Source organism: Physeter macrocephalus, chromosome 8, assembly GCF_002837175.3.
Source record: "Physeter macrocephalus isolate SW-GA chromosome 8, ASM283717v5, whole genome shotgun sequence".
NCBI classification, from domain to species: Eukaryota; Metazoa; Chordata; class Mammalia; order Artiodactyla; family Physeteridae; genus Physeter; species Physeter macrocephalus.
Window position 1 is genome coordinate 134,360,839 of NC_041221.1, and position 18,964 is coordinate 134,379,802.

At 35.0% G+C, this 18,964-nt stretch overlaps 1 protein-coding gene across 4 annotated transcripts; it reads left to right on the forward strand.

The window, feature by feature from the left end:
- The first annotated feature begins 1,048 nt into the window (after positions 1-1,048).
- Positions 1,049-17,715, forward strand: MYOT (myotilin). 4 transcript variants are annotated; one of them, XM_028493267.2, is made up of 10 exons: positions 1,049-1,156; positions 3,862-4,422; positions 8,418-8,601; positions 9,689-9,793; positions 12,111-12,160; positions 13,096-13,228; positions 14,268-14,475; positions 16,078-16,243; positions 16,727-16,860; positions 17,088-17,715. In XM_028493267.2, exons 2-10 carry the CDS (start codon positions 4,067-4,069, stop codon positions 17,258-17,260), a joined length of 1,509 nt encoding a protein of 502 aa, XP_028349068.1. In that variant the 5' UTR covers positions 1,049-1,156; positions 3,862-4,066; the 3' UTR covers positions 17,261-17,715. The 4 variants fall into 4 exon arrangements, with proteins under 4 accessions (XP_028349068.1, XP_028349069.1, XP_007112792.1 ...); XM_028493268.2 differs by having other exon boundaries at positions 12,114-12,160; XM_007112730.3 differs by having other exon boundaries at positions 8,418-8,592.
- Positions 17,716-18,964: the final 1,249 nt, after the last annotated feature.

The window sequence follows — 18,964 nt, forward strand, 5'->3', positions numbered from 1 at the left end:
GCAGCTCACATGTGCTCAAACATCTATTTGTTGGATCCTAACGTACATGATAATGACATCAAGACTGGAGTACCCATGAGGGAGGGGAATAAATAGATATGCTTTAAGCAATAATACCATACCAAAGCTAAAGCCACTAAATAGGGGTAATTCCACTTGATTAGCCTGATCCTCATGCCACCTTCCCCTCTTCACCACCTTTTGCTGATCTGAAGGTTTCTTCCTCTGTAATTATTTACTTCCCTGCACAAAAATGGAAACTTAAATGCTAAGATGGTCTCCTTGATGAGAGAAAGGAAGCTGTGTAACTGTAAGGAGTAAGGGAAATAAAGAGAACTAACAATACAGAGCCCTAACTGTAAACACTGCTTGTTTGGTAGTTTCTTAAGTGTTTCAAACTCTTTTAGAATGAAAGTATAAAGTCAAAGAGGCATATGCTATACAGATTCAGAGAACTTGCTAAAGAAACCAAATCGAGTTTTTCCACTGCCCCACCTTCCCAGTGACATAACACCATCATCTTACTCTCCTGGCCTTTGCCCAGACACACTCCCTCTCTTGAAACAAACTGCTTGAACCCCACTCCATTCCCCCTCCCATTTGGCAAGAGAAAAAAAAAGGCCTTCAGATGAACAACTATCCAATACAAATCAATTTGGAGCCCATCCATCACTGGTCTTATTTCTGGAGAAGTCTTGGCAGTTAGAATGTCAGTCTTAGAATACTATTTCCCTTTTAGTCCTTTCTTCAACAGGGAAGATCAAAGCCCCCACCACAAAAAAGAAAATAAGTTTTCTTTATACTTTTTTCCATTTCCCAATTCTTTGCTCTTCCCCCTATATGAGCTTGCTAAACCTCATAGTCAAAGTTCACATCTAAAATAAAGAGGCTTGCAAGAGAAGCTCACGTAATCCCACTCCTTAAATATCACTAAGACATCTGAGATATTGTTTAGATTGTGGACTCTTACTTTGACATGCCAGCATAGGTAGATGGACAGGCAACCACATCAGATGTCACTGTTTGGCAGCTGATAAAAGTCAGCAGTGCTATAATACTAAGCACAGAGCCACTAGATTAGTCTGTGAGGGAAGGGGATGCCTCTTCCTTCCCTTTAGTAGTAGGTTAAACCAAGCAGGCACTCTCTGGAACTCGGGTAAGTCCCTTCTTTATTCCTGCTTCAGTTTGGGGATTTGTTTTTGTTTTTTGTCCAAATCAGAACAGTATGTAAAAGGTGATCTTCAGATAAAAAGTTCAAAAGCCACAAGATCATAATGGCATTATACAAAGATTTGAAAAGAATGTGACCTGTTCATTCCACTGAAATTGGAAGGCATTACGAAAAGGGTAGAAGGAAAGATAGTTGTGTGTCATTATTTTTAAATCATCATTTTTCTTTGAAAAGGGACACTTGATCTAACTGTAACTGTGGTAATGCCCTACAGCTTCAAAATATCCTCAGTTTTTTATGCAAGTCTGTGCTATATTAGAGATGAGGGGAAAAGTCAAGATTTTTCTAAATAGGAGACTTACTAGTACTTTATTCATAAAATCTTTGAAATTTATTTAACATTATTTGGAATAAAATGATACTGTCATATAATAGAAGGCATTATAGAATTGAATTGTTGAACAGTAACTACAAACATGAAGAAAAACCTTTCAGAGTTACCTGTGTGAACATCTGTGTAAAATTTTGTTGAGACATGAATAAAATAAAATTTTTGAAAGAACATATTTTTAATTGAATTTTTTTTAAATAACAGTAATTGTTAACTATGTAGGCTGATACCAAAATGTACAAGATAGTTGACCTTCTAAAACTATATGTAAAGAAAAATAGGGAATTTTCTGGAAAATATATACTGGCTATTTGTTAAACAGTTTATTCCTTCCTTGGTATTTGAAATTAATCTGAATGATTTGCCTGCCCAAAAAGGAATTTAAAACCAAACACTGGATTCAATTCTGCAATGGAAAAAATAAACCCATAACTATAAAACTACTTGCCTTGAAATAGAGTCTTTTTTCTTTTTTTTTAAGAGTATGTAATTAAAGCCTCCTTCTGGTTGTTTTTCTCCAATAATTTAAAGGCCTAATATAGTTAATTACTAAAATGCACTCTAGTTGAATGTGCTTGTATTCATAAACTCAAAATTAAGAAATGTATGACTTTTTAAGTGCCTTTTTCAATAGAATCTTTCTCTTGGCTGTTTAGTTGCATTTTTGTTCTTTCCTAAAACTGCTAATTTTAATATAACTCTAAACTACATGCACAACCTAAGGATCAAGTTATTTGGTTTAGAAATTTTTCATTAAAAACGATACTTTCTTCAAGATAGGAAACTGAATAATTATAAGACTATGCTTCAATGATGACAAACAATTTGGTTAATTTTATTAGTTAAAAGTTTGATTTATCATTACCTCAGAGTTGGTTTATATTATATGAAACTAAATGTATTTTGAACTAAATTACTTGATATTTTAAATAAAGACAGAATCAGTATTACAACAATTTATGGCGCTAGTTTTTGTGTGTAAAGTCTATATACAGTCCTGCCCAGATTTGCCTAACTAATGGAAGAAATCAGAAGCAAATATAATTCTCTCACTTCTCTATACAGTAGAAACTAACACAACAATGTAAAACAACTATGCCCCAATTAAAAAAAAAAAAGAAGCAAATATAATTCTTTAAGGTTGATTATAGTGACAACTGATTATCAAAGGAAAAATGGGGAACTACTGTCGGAAGTCAGGAGTGCCAATGCAGAGCTAAGTAAGAAAAATGGCACCCTTCTTTTCTTGGGAAACTATAGGCTAGCTTCACAGTTGCCTTACTTCCCTTCTGTACATCCTGTTTGCCATTTCAAAAGGAAAAATAATACAGGAACTAAAGCAATTTCAAAATTAGTCTAAAATACATATTAAACATGTAAAAATAATTTAAAGTGTAACTAAGAGACCAATAACTAGATAATACAATCTACAAATGACAAAAAATTACAAAGGGCTCTGGAATACTGTCAGTAACATATATTATATACACACACAGAGACACACGAATACAGTCACTCCTTAATATCATCTAGTTTGGTACTATGGTCAATTGGGAATCAAAGGGAGAAAAAGAAGCAGTGAATTATAAGGTAAAACAAAATCCACTCAAGGTTGACAACAGTGAAGAACAGATGTTTGCTCTACTTTGTGAAACTGTAAAAGGGTGAAGGAGCAAATACAGACAGTAATGTTCTTTACAAAAGAAGCACATTGCTCCCCTTGATTCACCACATCATTCATCACAGATCACCAGGGCATGAATTAACTGGAGTATCAGAAGAGCTGTTCACCAGTTTTGATGAGCAAGGGGAAGAATTCAGACTGAATAGAAGCTGACATGTTATATATTTACCTGCTAATAATTTTAAATTATTAACTCTCTGTGGTTAATGAAACTGTAGCCTCTCGGCAAAAGCTAAACATGAAACCATAAAATTATCACACTGAGCAATATCACAGGTTTTCTTTTCATAAATAACCACTTGGCAAACTCAAACTCAAATTTTCCTACATCTTGAAGCCCCTGGGCATGCTTTAAGAATCACCCAGAGGCAAACAAACACTAATGAATTCTTTATTCTTATGCTCAAGGGGAAAGTCACTTGTGCAAAGACAACAGATAAAGGAATGGGAAGTCTAGAAGCCAGGAAAAGTTCCACCTTGAGGTGACTTTGAAAGCACATAAGCTTTAAAAAAACAAGCAAAAAAAAAAAAAGCACAGAAACTCTTAAAGATCTTAAATAAACAGTACTGGTTTTTATGCAAATACTGTAACTGAATCATCTTCTTCTTTTGAAGGAACAATATTCTTCAAGAGAAGGCCACTCTATCAAAGCCAGGAGCACAGTATTCCCAGGATCTCAACAACGAGGTGCACACCAAGGTTGCTTCTGATTCACTGCAACCTTCTGTAACTCCAGGCTTGCAGCCCCAGATTCGGGACCCCACCCTTCCAGGAGCAAATCATTATAAGTTGCCTTCAACTTCCATAAACCAGCTAAGCATGTTTAACTACGAACGTCCAAAACACTTCATCCAATCCCAAAACCCATGTGGCTCCAGACTGCAGCCTCCTGGACCGGAAACCTCCAGCTACTCTAGCCAGACCAAACAGTCTTCTATTATCATCCAGCCCCGCCAGTGCAAAGAGCAAAGATTTTCTGCCTCCTCAACAGTGAGCTCTCACATCACTATGTCCTCCTCTGCTTTCCCTGCTTCTCCTCAGCAGCTTGCTGGCTCCAACCCAGGCCAAAGGGTTACAGCCACTTATAACCAGTCCCCAGCCAACTTCCTCAGCTCCATATTACCATCACAGCCTGATTACAATAGCAGTAACATCCCTTCCACTGTGGACTCCAAGTAAGTGAATTTTTAAAATATATATATAGAGAGAGACAGACAGATAGAACTGTGTATACCGTGAGCTTGTATCTGGGGGAGAAGGGGAGATAGGTTATGTATGCCATTCTTCACTATCTAAAAAGTCAATGTGACATCAGAGTCTCATTCCATATTTCTCCTAGAACACCTTGAACCAGGGTACTGGCAATAAGTCATGTGACCCATTCTCCAGTGTCCAGGTTGAGCTGAACACAAATCACCTATTACATAACACAATTACTTACCTACTATTTTCCATCTTCAAAAAAAATATTTCTAACATACCCAGGAACAGTGAACTACTCCCCCAGCTCTAAGTTAAGTTCCTCATGCTGTAAATTTAATTGCTCTGGTTCTGAGCTTAGCTGAGGTGAACACCTGTCTGCTCTTCTTCAGATAGGATTTCCTCTCACATAAGCAGAGGCTATTAAGTTTCTTCTCAGTCTTAGTCTTTTCTTCCTATCCATTTTCCCCTCTGATCCTGAACAACTACTTGGCTAACAAGAAAATATGGGATTCAGACACTGAAGTATATGAATTTTCCCTATGATCAGAAGAAAGGACTGAATAGGTAAAAGCTCATGACCTTAAGCTTTCCTCTGGTAATTAAAACCACACTTCGTTCAAATTGGTTAGACCAACCTAAATACAGGGAAGAATACCTGAAGCCTTATGCAAGCATGTACTATTTCCACAGCCCTAAAACTGTCCTAGGAGAACCTGATATGAAGAAGGACAAAGTGGTTGTGCTTTTTTTAAAACATGAACTGAATACTTTGTGCTTATGCAAACTTTGGGCTCAGTTTTCCTATTCCTTGGCTGGCTAGAACATCAGAGAATTAATCAGAGGCATCTGAAAAACTGTGTGATGGAATATATTTTGTTGGTTACAGGCTTATCAACAGATTTGCTGAAATTCTTGCTAATTTCTCTCAGTTTTCTCTAGAGGCTAATTTTTCTAGAGATTCCTATTGCTGGTGACAACTCTGGAAACCTAGGTGAACTCACCAGAGCAATTCAACTTGCAAAGAAACCTTTTCAATATTTTTAAAAATAAAAACCAGGAAAGCCAAAAACATTCGTTAGAATCCTATAGATACTAGGTTGAACCATTTGAAATAGTTAAAAATTTAACTGATAGTTAAAAATTTTTGACTGACAAAAAAGGCATTCTCATAGGTTTGGCCTAATGATTTTTAAAGATGCCTTCAAGAATTAAGAGCCCACTCTTTCTCTTCCGTCTCAAATTCCCATTATACCCATTATCACATATTGTAGATTTTTCTTACTTACATTTTACCCTTATAATCTTTTTCTATTTAGCTTTCAATTATTTCCAAATTTCCTGTATAAGCATGTTTAAATCTAAAATAACTCTTTCTCACTAAAATATTTTTCTTAGTAAAGGCTTTAATCCTATTCCAAATTCCTGCCCAGAAAAGAAAGCTACCAAATAAATACTAGTGAGCCTCAACCATGTACCTAGCTCTCTGCACAGAACTAAGAGAGGAAGGAAGGAAAAAATAGAGAGGATAAGAAATAAAGCACAGAAGGACCCCAAACCAGAGATCAAAGATCCAGCTTTAGCTGCTCCATTTTCAGCAACCACAGATAACTCTTTTAATCTTCCCACAGCCACTTGATACCAGTTCAGTGTCCAGCTGCACAGGTGGAAAGCTCTGGCCCTTTGAACATTTGTGCATAACTCCCTCATTTTCATGATGGGCTGAAGTTTGCCCTGTCTTCTATAATAATCCCTTGGATTCTGACCTAGAGAAGTTCGAAAGCTTTATTTAGCTTTTCATCAGTAGCAAACCCTTAAGCAAATGTTTTATTCAGTTGATCAAACCACAGACTAGAAATTTAGGGGAACTCTTTAATTTTAACTATTCCTTTCAAAAAGCTTGCTGTGTGACATTCCTCAAGTTTTCCTTACCTGCTCAGTGATTCAGTTTTCTGATCTGTAATAAAAGTAAGGATTTAGGTGATTAATGATGGGGGGGAAAAAAAACCTATAAAGCACTGTGCAAGTATAATATTAGTTTCTAATTATGAACAGATATCAAGTTTTAACACTTAAACCATCTAAACTGGTAATAATGCAGGTATTCGGTGAATAAAAAGGTGACTGAGGTTACATATATATCAGTGATTCTCAGGCTTGGTTTTGATAGTCCTTCAGGATTTCTCAGATATATTACATCATATTATGACAGTCTGACAAAAGAATTATTTAATGCTAATTCACTTTAACCAAACACATATGACTGGTTTTTTTTTTAGCTGGAAAAACAAAAAAACAAATGGGCTATTCTAACTTCATACAGTTGGAGACATAGTAGATCTATAAAACCAAAGAAATTTTACCACTTTGACCTGGGAATTCAATCTTAAAACAAAACAAAAACATCTCACTATTTATTTAAAGACTTGGTTTGGCTATTCGCTTCACTGAACAAATCAGGTACAGACAATCCTGAATATCTGAAATACAAGGAGGGAAAATGTACATAATCAACTTTCAATACAGAGCATCTTGAATACAATAGAAAATATTCATTCACTGAACTGATAGTGAGTATTACCTCACTATTTTGCAGGCTTTGTGTTAGTGGATACAAATAATACAACGGTGAGTAATAAAACATCTTTTTTTTTCTTCAGTGTATTTACAATCTAGAGATTACTAACCAAGCCCCTAAAGCCTGCAAAAATTAAAACTCTGGCTCCACTCAGAGGAAATACATTTCCACTTAGCTTACAAGTTCTTTTAATGATCCTTGAGAATTTTTGAACAGGAACATGTCAGAGAACAGACCAAGGCTGCCTCATCTGGATATCTGGATTTATTATGATAATGGTAAAATATTCACTGAGGGCAGTGGCCAGTTTTCCCACATTAAATAGATATAAGCTAGCACCTTCAGAGCCCTAAATAAATAAGCTAGGTAAAATCTGAATAAACCCTGTGAAAAGTGTGAGCTACCTAAGAGATCTAAAAATATAGGACTCCCTAAATACCACCCCTGTCCTCTATCAGAATCAGCAGGGGAACACCAGGAGGGGGCAAGGACATCTTAGAAGAAAATTTAGGGTTGGAATATGAAATAAGGATTTAAACCAAACTCTTCAACTGCCAATCAGATTTGCTTTTTTTCCCCCCTAACTCCTTTTTTTCTCAGTTTACATTTCTTTCTCCTTCCTCCTCTAACCATCCTTTCTCTAAAAATCACTTATGCAATGTTGAAGAAACTGTTATTACTGTACAAGTTGTTATACAGTGCCATACTTGGATTGTCTAGAATATGAAATTAATAGGAAGTAGAAATTAAAATGTAAAACTGTAGACTCCATTCAAAGCAAGAGAATATTCACTAAATACCAGTGGTTATGCTGATAAATGTTTAACAATCAGCTCTGGAGGAAAGAGCCATGATTTGTGGTATTTACCAATTTCCCTGGTATAGATACTCCCACCACCACCAATTTCAAACTTTCAACATGAGATCACAGTGAGCTGGGAAGAGACACTAAAAATCAGTTCTCTTAAGCCCATAGGAGTCAGCTCCAGCACATCGCTGCTTATTATCCACCCATAAATCAAACTTAGGAAATTCAGCTGGAATATTGGAAGAGCTCTCAAGCTGCCAGTAACTAGACTTACTCTCACTTCTCTAGGGAAGATCTTCAAGGAAGGACATTCTCCTTATGTCTAATCTAAATTGCTCCTCCTGCTGCTAAATTTTCATTTGCCAAGATGAAAAGAAACAAAACCAAAAAACTGCTAGTAACCATTCTTATAAAATCCTTCTTGACTGTTATTAGGGCAATTGGTGTTTTAATAACACCAGCAGTACTAAATGGTAAATTCCACCTACCTAAAGGTGACTGACAAAATGATGCCAATTCTATTTTACATACCACACCTTACTTTAAAGATCTTCTTTTTAAAAAATCTTTTTTTCTTTTTAAAGCTATCAACAACCCTCAGTTGGCCAACCTGTAAATGCTAAGCCATCCCAAAATGCAAATGCTAAGCCCACACCAAGGACTCCTGACCATGAAATACAAGGATCAAAAGAAGCTCTGATTCAAGATTTGGAGAGAAAGCTAAAATGCAAGGACAACCTTCTTCATAATGGAAACCAAGTGAGCAAGGTGTCTAATTTGTATTTTTTAAAAAAAAGCCAATACAACTATAAAATCTAATCTTAATAAGAATGTTGTTTCTGTCTCACAGATCTATGTCCATATAATCAGCAAGGGAGAGGAGTATCTAAAAACAGGGAATATTTGGATCCTATTCTGTATTTCTCTGCATGAAATCCCCTCTAGGAGTTCAGTAGTAAAAGAATGAAGCAAATGAAAAAAAAAAAAATCTGAATGATTCAATTTTGTTTTAAGCATTACCATAAAAATATGTCTGATGACCAAATAACTAATGGGAAATGCTGTCAACCTGACTTTTTCATGTACTTTGGTATATATTATTGATGGAAAAGTAGCTATAATTCTTATTATACACATTGTATTAGTCACTGATCTCTGAAAGGGTACTACTATATGCCTTTAATCCAAATACATTTAACATACGAGTTACACTGCTCTTAAACAGAAGTTAGTAAATCAAATAAAGTGTTCACTTAATAAAAGTTATTTCTGAATCTGAGGACATACAGTACTATATTCAAAGACAGAGCCAACAGGAACATGCAGAACAAGGAGGAAGACAAAGAATTTCCCTTTATTGGGGAGAGAGAGCCTTATTTAAGGGTGATAATGCTTGCCTTTACTAGGAGAAGAAAGTAAACAGAGATGAATATTACAGATGAAGGAAGTGGCACTAGAACGAAAGGAAAATACTTTGAATGAAAGAAAATGTTTTTTTAAAAACACTGTATAGGGCTTCCCTGGTGGCTCAGTGGTTGAGAGTCCGCCTGCCAATGCAGGGGACACGGGTTCGTGCCCCGGTCCGTGAAGATCCCACATGCCGCGGAGCAGCTAGGCCCGTGAGCCATGGCCGCTGAGCCTGTGCGTCCAGAGCCTGTGCTCCGCAATGGGAGGAGCCACAACAGTGAGAGGCCCCTGTACCGCAAAAAAATAAAAAATAAAAACACAGTATCTATCATTCAATAGGCATAACTATACTTCTTTGGTATAATTCTTGGTGGTTTTAAGGTAAAGTTATACAAATAACTTTTATTAAATCTCATTACTATCTCCTTTATGATTTATTTCTTTAAAGCGGCTAACATATGAGGAGAAGATGGCTCGCAGATTGCTAGGACCACAGAATGCAGCTGCTGTGTTTCAAGCTCAAAATGACAGTGAGGCACAAGATCCAGCACAGGTAAATTAAAATAATCTTTATCTAACTGGAGCACTTCTCTTCTGTGTGATTTTTAAATGTCTACTTTTCTAAATGCTTATAAATAGCATTTGAAGCAAAAGTCAATTACTTCCATACTCCTTTATGTATAAAAAGTAGAGGCCACGATGGGTTGAATATATACACAAAAATTTTTAATTTTACCCCATTTTCTGGTGGTTCTAGTATCTGCATATGAAATGTTACAAAGTCAAAACACCAGAAGACTAATGGTGTCACTTTTCATCTGGACATTTAGGGGCCAGTTAAACCTAGGACTCTCCCTACAATGTCTACCTGGACAGAAAATTTATGAGCTGTAAATCTTTCACAGGACAAAAGTTAAAACTCTAAACCAAAGTAATTATAACCTTTTCTCATAAGCTGTTTATCATTTCAATGTTTTAAAATAAACTCATGTACTAATGAAACATCCAATTCCTTTTGTCATGTTCCTGTATCTTAAAATGATTCTTATTAAAAACAAAACAAAATAAACAACAAAAACCTTATGAGTAATGGCTCCAGGATTAACAACAGCATCCTTTCCAAGGGATTAACTTTATGCAGAACATAAAGTGAATACCCCACAGGCTTGTTCCTGATCAACTTCATTTTAACAAGTTAACCTCAAAGAGAAGTGTACAGCTGGAGAGGAAAAATGAACTGCTATTGCTCTTTCTATCTTCCTTCTGTAGTTACCTCATTCCTTCCTAAAAAGTCCACAAGAAACTGGAAGCCAAACCGAGCATTCATAAATTCCAACCTTCTACAGTATAGGAAGATGAAAATAAGACTTTTGTTTCTGTTAAATGTGACTACATCTACTGAAAAGGATAGAGCAGGGTCTAGCACAGCAAGTAACTAGAACCTGAGAACAGAACTTAAATCTCTTTTGAAGAGTTCACACACTCATTTATTCAACTAATTTATATGAAGTACCTACCGTATGTTGGGCTCTGGAGTTGGTACAGGATATTACAGCAAGAATAAGACACAAATATATCTCTATTAGAAGAAATAACCCAAAGTAACATTAGATTGATGATGGTTTATGTTATAAATTCACAGTGTATGATTTCAAGGTCAAGGGTGTATTGTTTTTCTCATTCATTCTTTAAAAACTTTAAAATGAAGGTGAAGGTACCAAGAAAAGAGATAGCAGCAAAACATATTATGAAATCAGAAAAGAAAAATCTTACGTTTTTTGGTACACTTCAAACAGTCTACTTAAATAATACAAAATGTCATCAAATTACATATAACTGAAATATCACACCTGTGAATATGAATACATACATGTTCAAACCACTACAGGAAAAAGTCAAAAACTTAATTTAGATATTATGAGTTTAAGTGGATTATTTTTTACCAAAAAATTCATTGATCTTTTGACATTTGGCTTAGAGAAACTCAAAGCCTAGCCAAAAATTATTACAGAGTTGTAAGAATTTTGTTTTAGAATGACAAAATACATTAAAGTTCATCCCAAAATAAATTATTTGTACTGATCTGCTATGTTGTTTTTTATATATTTGGGTAAGGACTATATTTTCTACTTCTTTGTATCTCTCACTATACCAAGCACAATGAAATATATGGAATAGGCACTAAATATTTAATCAGTTAATTCTATTATAAATTCATCAATTCCTGATTTTATCCTCAAATATGAACAATTTTCTGATGCTCAGATATAAATTCTAAAAGATGACTGCTTAAATTAAATACACTCTTATTAGGCAGGAAGTAATGTTGTTTTTCAAAGGCTTTTCATAACTCTACACATAGCTTCCACAGTGTCCATCAGGATTTTGTGCCATGAGCTAAAAAGAAAAGTATTTTCCAGTCTAATATGTGTTTACTGCTGTTGGTGCCACTTATGAGAAGTAGGCATAATACCCTGTATCTACTGCCAACAAAAATGACTTCATGACTATTCCTGTTTTACCAAAGGACAATCTGTACTATGTGCTCCCATTTCAAATACACCAGGGGGACTCATCATCCTTTGTCATAAAATCGTCATCTAAAAAACAAACCACCATCAATTCAAAGTCTAGTTAATTTTCATAAATCATATCTATTGAATAGTCTTAATTCTGGGGATTTCTTGCTAGAGTATTAGAAGGTTAGTGTACTATATTTTAAATGCTGAACAGCTAAATATATAGAACTATCCATGACAGTACAAATACAGCCACAACAGAAATGTTCCTTTCAACTACGACTACTAAATTCTACTTCATTTCAAGCTAACAATGGCATGTTAACATTATCACTCTGTTTTAATTTCAAGCAGCACAATTCAGAACATGCACGACTGCAAGTTCCTACATCACAAGTAAGGTAAAAAAAATTTTTTTTAATTTTTAAGAAATATACATTTTGCTACCTAAAATGTTTTCAGCTTTAAAAAAATGTAATATTTACAAAGCCCTCAAGCTTCTTACATACTTTTTATACAAAGCAATGTGACCAGAGGGGATAGCAGGTTGGAAGGGATAAATTAGGAGTTTGGGATTAACAGATACACACTACTATGTATAAAATAAATAAACAACAAGGATCTACCATATAGCACAGGGAACTATTTTCAATGTCTTGTAATAACCTATAATGAAAAAGAATCTGAAGAATCTATATATATAATATATATGTTATATATATATAACTGAATCACTTTATTGTACAACTGAAGCTAACACAACATGGTAAATTAACTATACTGCAGTAAAAAAATATGGTTATAAAAAAAGAAAATAATGTTTATACTGCTTTAGAACCAATTGAAAAAAAACAATGTGAATTTTCTAATGTCAAAGATGACAATAAAAATTTTTATCTGTTAATTACCACAACTATCTCAGAGGAAACTTTTTGAATGTTTTGGTGAAATAAGCCAGGACCATGTTTCCATTCTAAACAACTTTTTCATAACAATGGAAACCTGATTCTAATTATACAATCTTTGCATGTGACTAGAATTGTCCATGGGGTACTCTGCATTTTAATAGATCAGTTTCTTCACCAATTCATGGCACTGAAAAAAGAAACAAAGATGTATAATTTGTACCAGATGTTTCTAAATTGCTACCACTTCTAATAGTCATCAAATATGCCACAGCTAAATACAGCTCTGCAGCCTCTCTCCATTGTTACTACACTATCAGATCAAACAGCATAGACTCTAGGGTTTCAAATTTGATGGCTAAACTATATTTGCATGAAAGGAAGAGCAATGACAACTCTTCTGCATAGTGATTATTAAAATATTTTTGTAGAAGTAGATCATCTTCAAGGGGAGATGTGAATGATCAGGATGCAATCCAGGAGAAATTTTACCCGCCTCGTTTCATTCAAGTGCCAGAGATCAAGTCAATTGAAGAAGGAAGATTCTGCAGAATGGACTTCAAAGTAAGAGAAAAGTTCAAAAATACTGGAGAAAAATTAACAATGGTATACTAAGTTTTGAAAAATGTCCTCCTCATCTTCATAGCTTTCTACACAGCTTGACAAGAAGTATGTATAGTGGATAAGAACACAAACTCTGGAGCTAAGTTTACCTGGGTTAGAATCCTGGCCCTGCCACTTTACAGCTGTGTAACCTGAGACAAGTCACTTAACAACTCTATGCTTTTGTTTCTTTGGGAATAACAAATGTATCTACCTCATAAAGCTGTTTGAGGATTAACTAAGTAAACAGGTATAAGGTACTCAAAATAGTGCCTACCACCTAATACTCTATATAAATGAAGCTTTCAAAGCAAGAGGATTTCTAAAGTAGAACGCCTCTTTAAGAAATTCAAGTCACCCTGCTCTCTCTTGGCCTAGAAGAATTCTTCAGGCTAAAATAACTTATTAGAAAGGCCTACATTTTTATTATCCTCATTTTGGAGAACTTTTTCTTATAAATGTTTTTTCAGATTCCTTATGAATGAAAGTCAGTGTATGGATTTAACTGTCAAGGCTTATACGAAAACACTTAACAAAATGCCATTTATACACCAGAACTACAGCTCAAGAACACTCAGTTTTGGAAAGGTTACTTGGAAAGGTTATCAGCAAGTTTCATATATATGGGCCTCTGGGACTTCATTCACACTTGCCATTAGCCAGAAAAGCCATATGACTTCCATATTCCTTGTGGAGACCAATATAAAATAACTTAACATCCTTAATATAGTAATTAAGAGATCTTAAGGAGCCTGAGGTTGTTTATGAAAGAGCTAGATGTGTTTTGAGATAGTATGAAAATACTGTATTAATTTCAAGGGTTATAGTTTTTACTATTTTGTTAAAAATTATTGAAAGAAAATATCTTTTAAGCTCTTGTTTTGCATTTTCAATCACAAACCCACTCAGATACTGAATTGTTAAAATTCATAAATGGACAAATGGGTCCCAGTGATCTATAATTTAAAATTCTATCATCTCCTTGTGTTTTCATTTCTAGGTTAGTGGACTACCAGCTCCTGATGTGTCATGGTATCTAAATGGACAACCAGTTCAATCAGATGATTTTCACAAAATGATAGTGTCTGAAAAGGGTTTTCATTCACTCATCTTTGAAATGGTCAGAGCTTCAGATGCAGGGGCTTATACATGTGTTGCCAAGAATAGAGCAGGAGAAGCCACCTTTACTGTGCAGCTGGATGTCCTGGGTAAGCTCTCAAAGAGATCCTACAGAGCTCCTTCAAATTTTGTAGAATCAAAAAAGAAAGTGTTAAAAAAGAAAAACCCCAAGGACTTTATATTTAAGGTTAATGTCTATACTATACAACCCAGTAGAACACCAATTTTTATGTAAAAGCCACGGTGGGCAGGGGTTGGTGTTCTTGAGGGAAACTCAGTGAAACTAGAATGACTGATCTACCACTAAAGCTTTTCTGGAAGAGAAATAAAGGTAAAATTTCAGACAAAGAAGGTAGTATATTCTAGATATATTTCTAAATGTACAGTATTTGTAGATATGATTAAAGGGTCTTAATATGAAAATTTTTAGCCTAATCATTTATCTGGTCTACAGTCTAAAGTAATTAATCTGACTCACATTTTCACAGAATTGTTATAATCACACATAGTTTAAAACTGAAGGGTAAATGTCAACTTTTAGCCTTAGACTATGCACTGTTTACCAGGAAACTAGTCTCTAATTATGACAATAAAAACATGCTTACTTGCTTTAGAAAACAAGTATGGTAAAACTCATATCTCAAATTTGTCTTTAGGAGGGCAGTTCTCATAAAACTAATGTCCTGTTTTAAAATATTACAATTCAAGTGCTCTAAATATATCACATTTGCAATGACTTAAGCCACAATATACTGCATAAGTGATATTTTGCTATAATTCACTGCTTATTATATAAAAACTTGATCAAGCTCAAGGATGGGCAATCTTGAGTTTGTATTCTACCCAGATGAATGAAAAATGTTTAAGATTATTCTATGATATAATAAGGGCCCTCAGACTAAGGGAAAAACTAGTGATCTGGGAATTTATACACACACACACACACACACACACACACACACACACACAAAATCCAAGTGATTAAGCTTAGGGCAAATCCTTTCTGTGCCAATAGCTCCCAAAATACTATAATGTTAGAGCTGAAAAAGACTGGACAGCATCCGTCCAAAGTCCTCGTTACTCCTTCAGAAAAGTTAGGGTTATAGTATTACAGTATCAGTCCCTCTTTTCCCTCAGGTATTTGAAGAAAACTAAAGACATAATTATTATTGGCATTTGTATATTATTTTATAGTTTACAAAGTGCATCTTCATTCATTATCACAATTGATCCTCACAATAATTTTGTGCTTTGGTGGGCACAGCAGTAACTACTTCTTGGGTATCATTTTACAACAGATAAAATTTAGCCTCAGAGAAACTAAACAAAATTTTCCCCAATGAGGCATGGCTGGTGGGGCAAACAGAATTTGAACCCAAGTTGCTGGTACTCTTTCCACCACTCATGCTGCCTCCCTATAGCTGAGATGATCTCAACTTGACTTAAATTCTTCCAATGAAACATGATTATAAATTCAACACATCATTACATTACTGTTTTAGAACTATAAATAGTATACAATATACAACAGTATTGCATATTATTTTAACTACTGCTGAAACATAAAGCTTCCAATCCTGTCGTTAGCACTTTTTTAAACTTTTATATCAGCATACAAACTTCATAATACTTTGGTTTGACTTAATATTGTTTATAATATTTCAAATACGTGATTTTTTATTAATATGTAGCAAAAGAACATAGAAGAGCACCAATGTTCATCTACAAACCACAGAGTAAAAAGGTTTTTGAGGGAGACTCAGTGAAGCTAGAATGCCAAATCTCGGCTATACCGCCACCAAAACTTTTCTGGAAAAGAAATAATGAAATGGTACAATTCAACACTGATCGAATAAGGTAGGATAAGTATTTCTAGACTTTACTGTACTTGGATGAATCCAGTTATACTTTGAAATGCATTATAAATGGCATGCATCTGTGACCTCAATTTGTCTAATTTTAAGAACATATGGATGAAACTAACACAATATTGTAAATCAACTATACTTCAACTTTTAAAATATATACAGAGAGAAATATAATAAGCCTCATTAAGCCAGATTCCACTAATCAGAAATTTAAGGGATAAAGTAGGCTAGGATTTACCTTTTATTCTAACAATAAAAGAATATGGCTCAAGGAAATAGATGATACAAACAAGACTGGGGGGATGTTTAATTCAAAAAAACCCATAGCTATTTGGCAATGACTAGCTACAGAATCAGAATTTCCAAATGGTTTTTTTCTTCCTATTAGTCTGACTCTGTAGGTCACAGGCATCATAAATAAATTCTCACAGGAAAATTAATTCCTTTACTTTCAATTTTTGTTTCTTTCCAGTTTATATCACGATAACTCTGGAAGAGTTACTTTACTGATAAAAGATGTAAACAAGAAAGACGCTGGGTGGTATACTGTGTCTGCAGTTAATGAAGCTGGAGTGACCACATGTAACACGAGATTAGATGTTACAGGTATCTCACGCTGTTATACAGTGCTATGTCAAGTGCTATAAAGAACTTAACTGGAAAGATTTAATAAGAAACATAAATTCCAGCATAGCATAAATTCTGAAGGATTCTCCCCATATATAATCAGTTTTGATTTTTTTTTCCCTCTCCCTGTCCAATAATGACTACCTAATGCAACCCATTTGTTTAGGACAAGTTTTCTAAATTAACGTTTATTTGATCCATTTCAGCCCGTCCAAACCAAACTCCTCCAGCTCCTAAGCAGTTACGTGTCCGACCAACTTTCAGCAAATATTTAGCACTTAACGGGAAAGGTTTGGATGTGAAACAAGCTTTTAACCCTGAAGGAGAGTTTCAGCGTCTGGCAGCTCAATCTGGACTCTATGAAAGTGAAGAACTTTAATAACTCTACCAACACTGGAAAACACAACAATTACACTATTAGCAATATATTCAATTAATTTTTTGAAATAAATCCATAGCTGTATTAACAGATTATGGTTTTAATTAGGTAATACAACTAATATATATTTATAATGCGTTTATCCTTTGACTCTTGCACATTCTGTTTACCTCTCTGGTTTGTGAAGCCTACAGAAAATCTGGGTTTGTAATTGTAGATGAAGATCTTAAAAAATGTGGGATTTTAATATTTAAGTCATACACATTTTACACCTACAGGTTATAAATGAATATCAACGTTTTAAACACATCTAATGCATAATAAGATTTACTGGTACTGCTTTCTAAATACTGTTTTACCCGTTTTCTCTGATAGGAATACTAACATGGTATAGATTATCTGAGTGTTCCTTAGTTTTATGTCAAAAGAGAATAAAATTTCAAATATTTAAAACAGACTGTCTCCTCTTCACAAAAGTCTAGATCTTTAAGATAAAACTGCTGGTTTGTATCTATTAAGCGACACACAGCAAAACCTATGAATAACAAGTTCCAAGAGACCAACAATATTATACTCTAGAACAGCTTGTCTTGGTGAAGCTCACTTACAGCTAATTCCTCTAGAGAGGGAACTAGACTTTTTATGGTTTGCACTTCGAAGGAACCAGAATAACTTAAACCATGACAGAATCTCTCCTGAAATTGTGATTTTGTTTTAACCAAATAGGTTTCTAATTCTTCAAGATCTTTGAGTCTATTGAGCTCAAGGGATTAAGAATAGACTGCAGAGTCATCTACCTAATTCTTATATTTAATGTAAATTTGAATACCTATATTTTGGGCTTTTTTCCTCCTACATTTCTAGTTCAGATAACCTACTACTTTAGAAAACAATTTTGCCAGCCTCTGAGTGTCCAAGTACAGGAAAGGGCAAATCCTTAAAACTATTCTTAAGCTAGGCCAGTAGCCCTTTCTTCTTCTCAGGTCTCATCTCCACTGGCTGCTGGCCTTTTGCTAGACTTCTCCTATTCCTTTTATCATTGGTAGTCTTTGACCCTCGCTGCTATGTGGCCTAGTTTTCCTTTTCACCTGACATGAAACAGCATTTATCAACATCACCCTACATCTCCTTCGGAGAAATAACAAAAGTGGCTTTATTTTTTACTTTCAAAACAGCTTGACGGGTTTCTTAGCTGGCTGCCCTGGGGCTTTCCACTGAATTCCTTTTTTATTTTCCTTTTTACCAACCTAAGAATCCCCGCCCCCCTCGCCCCCCTCATATTCTAGCGGGCTTATGAATGCCTTAATTTACAACCAAATTTGGCCTTTTCTATAGCTGGTTTACAAACCTTCTCACTTTTGCAAAGCTGCTGGGTCAGATGTGAGTCTGGGCTCCCAAAGACTACTGTTTTGGTCTACGCTTTTACACTATCACTGCAGAACATTTTTTTTTTTTTTAATCTATTTCAACGTTCTCTTAAGCCATATTGGGTGGAAAGAGGGGTGGAAGCTATTTCTACCAACAGCTCTCGATTACTAATAATCAGTGTCTGCAAGCTGCAGCGGCGGAGTGGGGTCTTGGTTACAAATTCGGGCTTTGGCGTCGAGCAAACCTTGCCCCAACGGGCCTTTGGTAAGTAATTTATTCTCTTCAGTCTCTTCAGGTCTAAAACGAGGACAAAACACATACCTTTCAGGAAGGGGC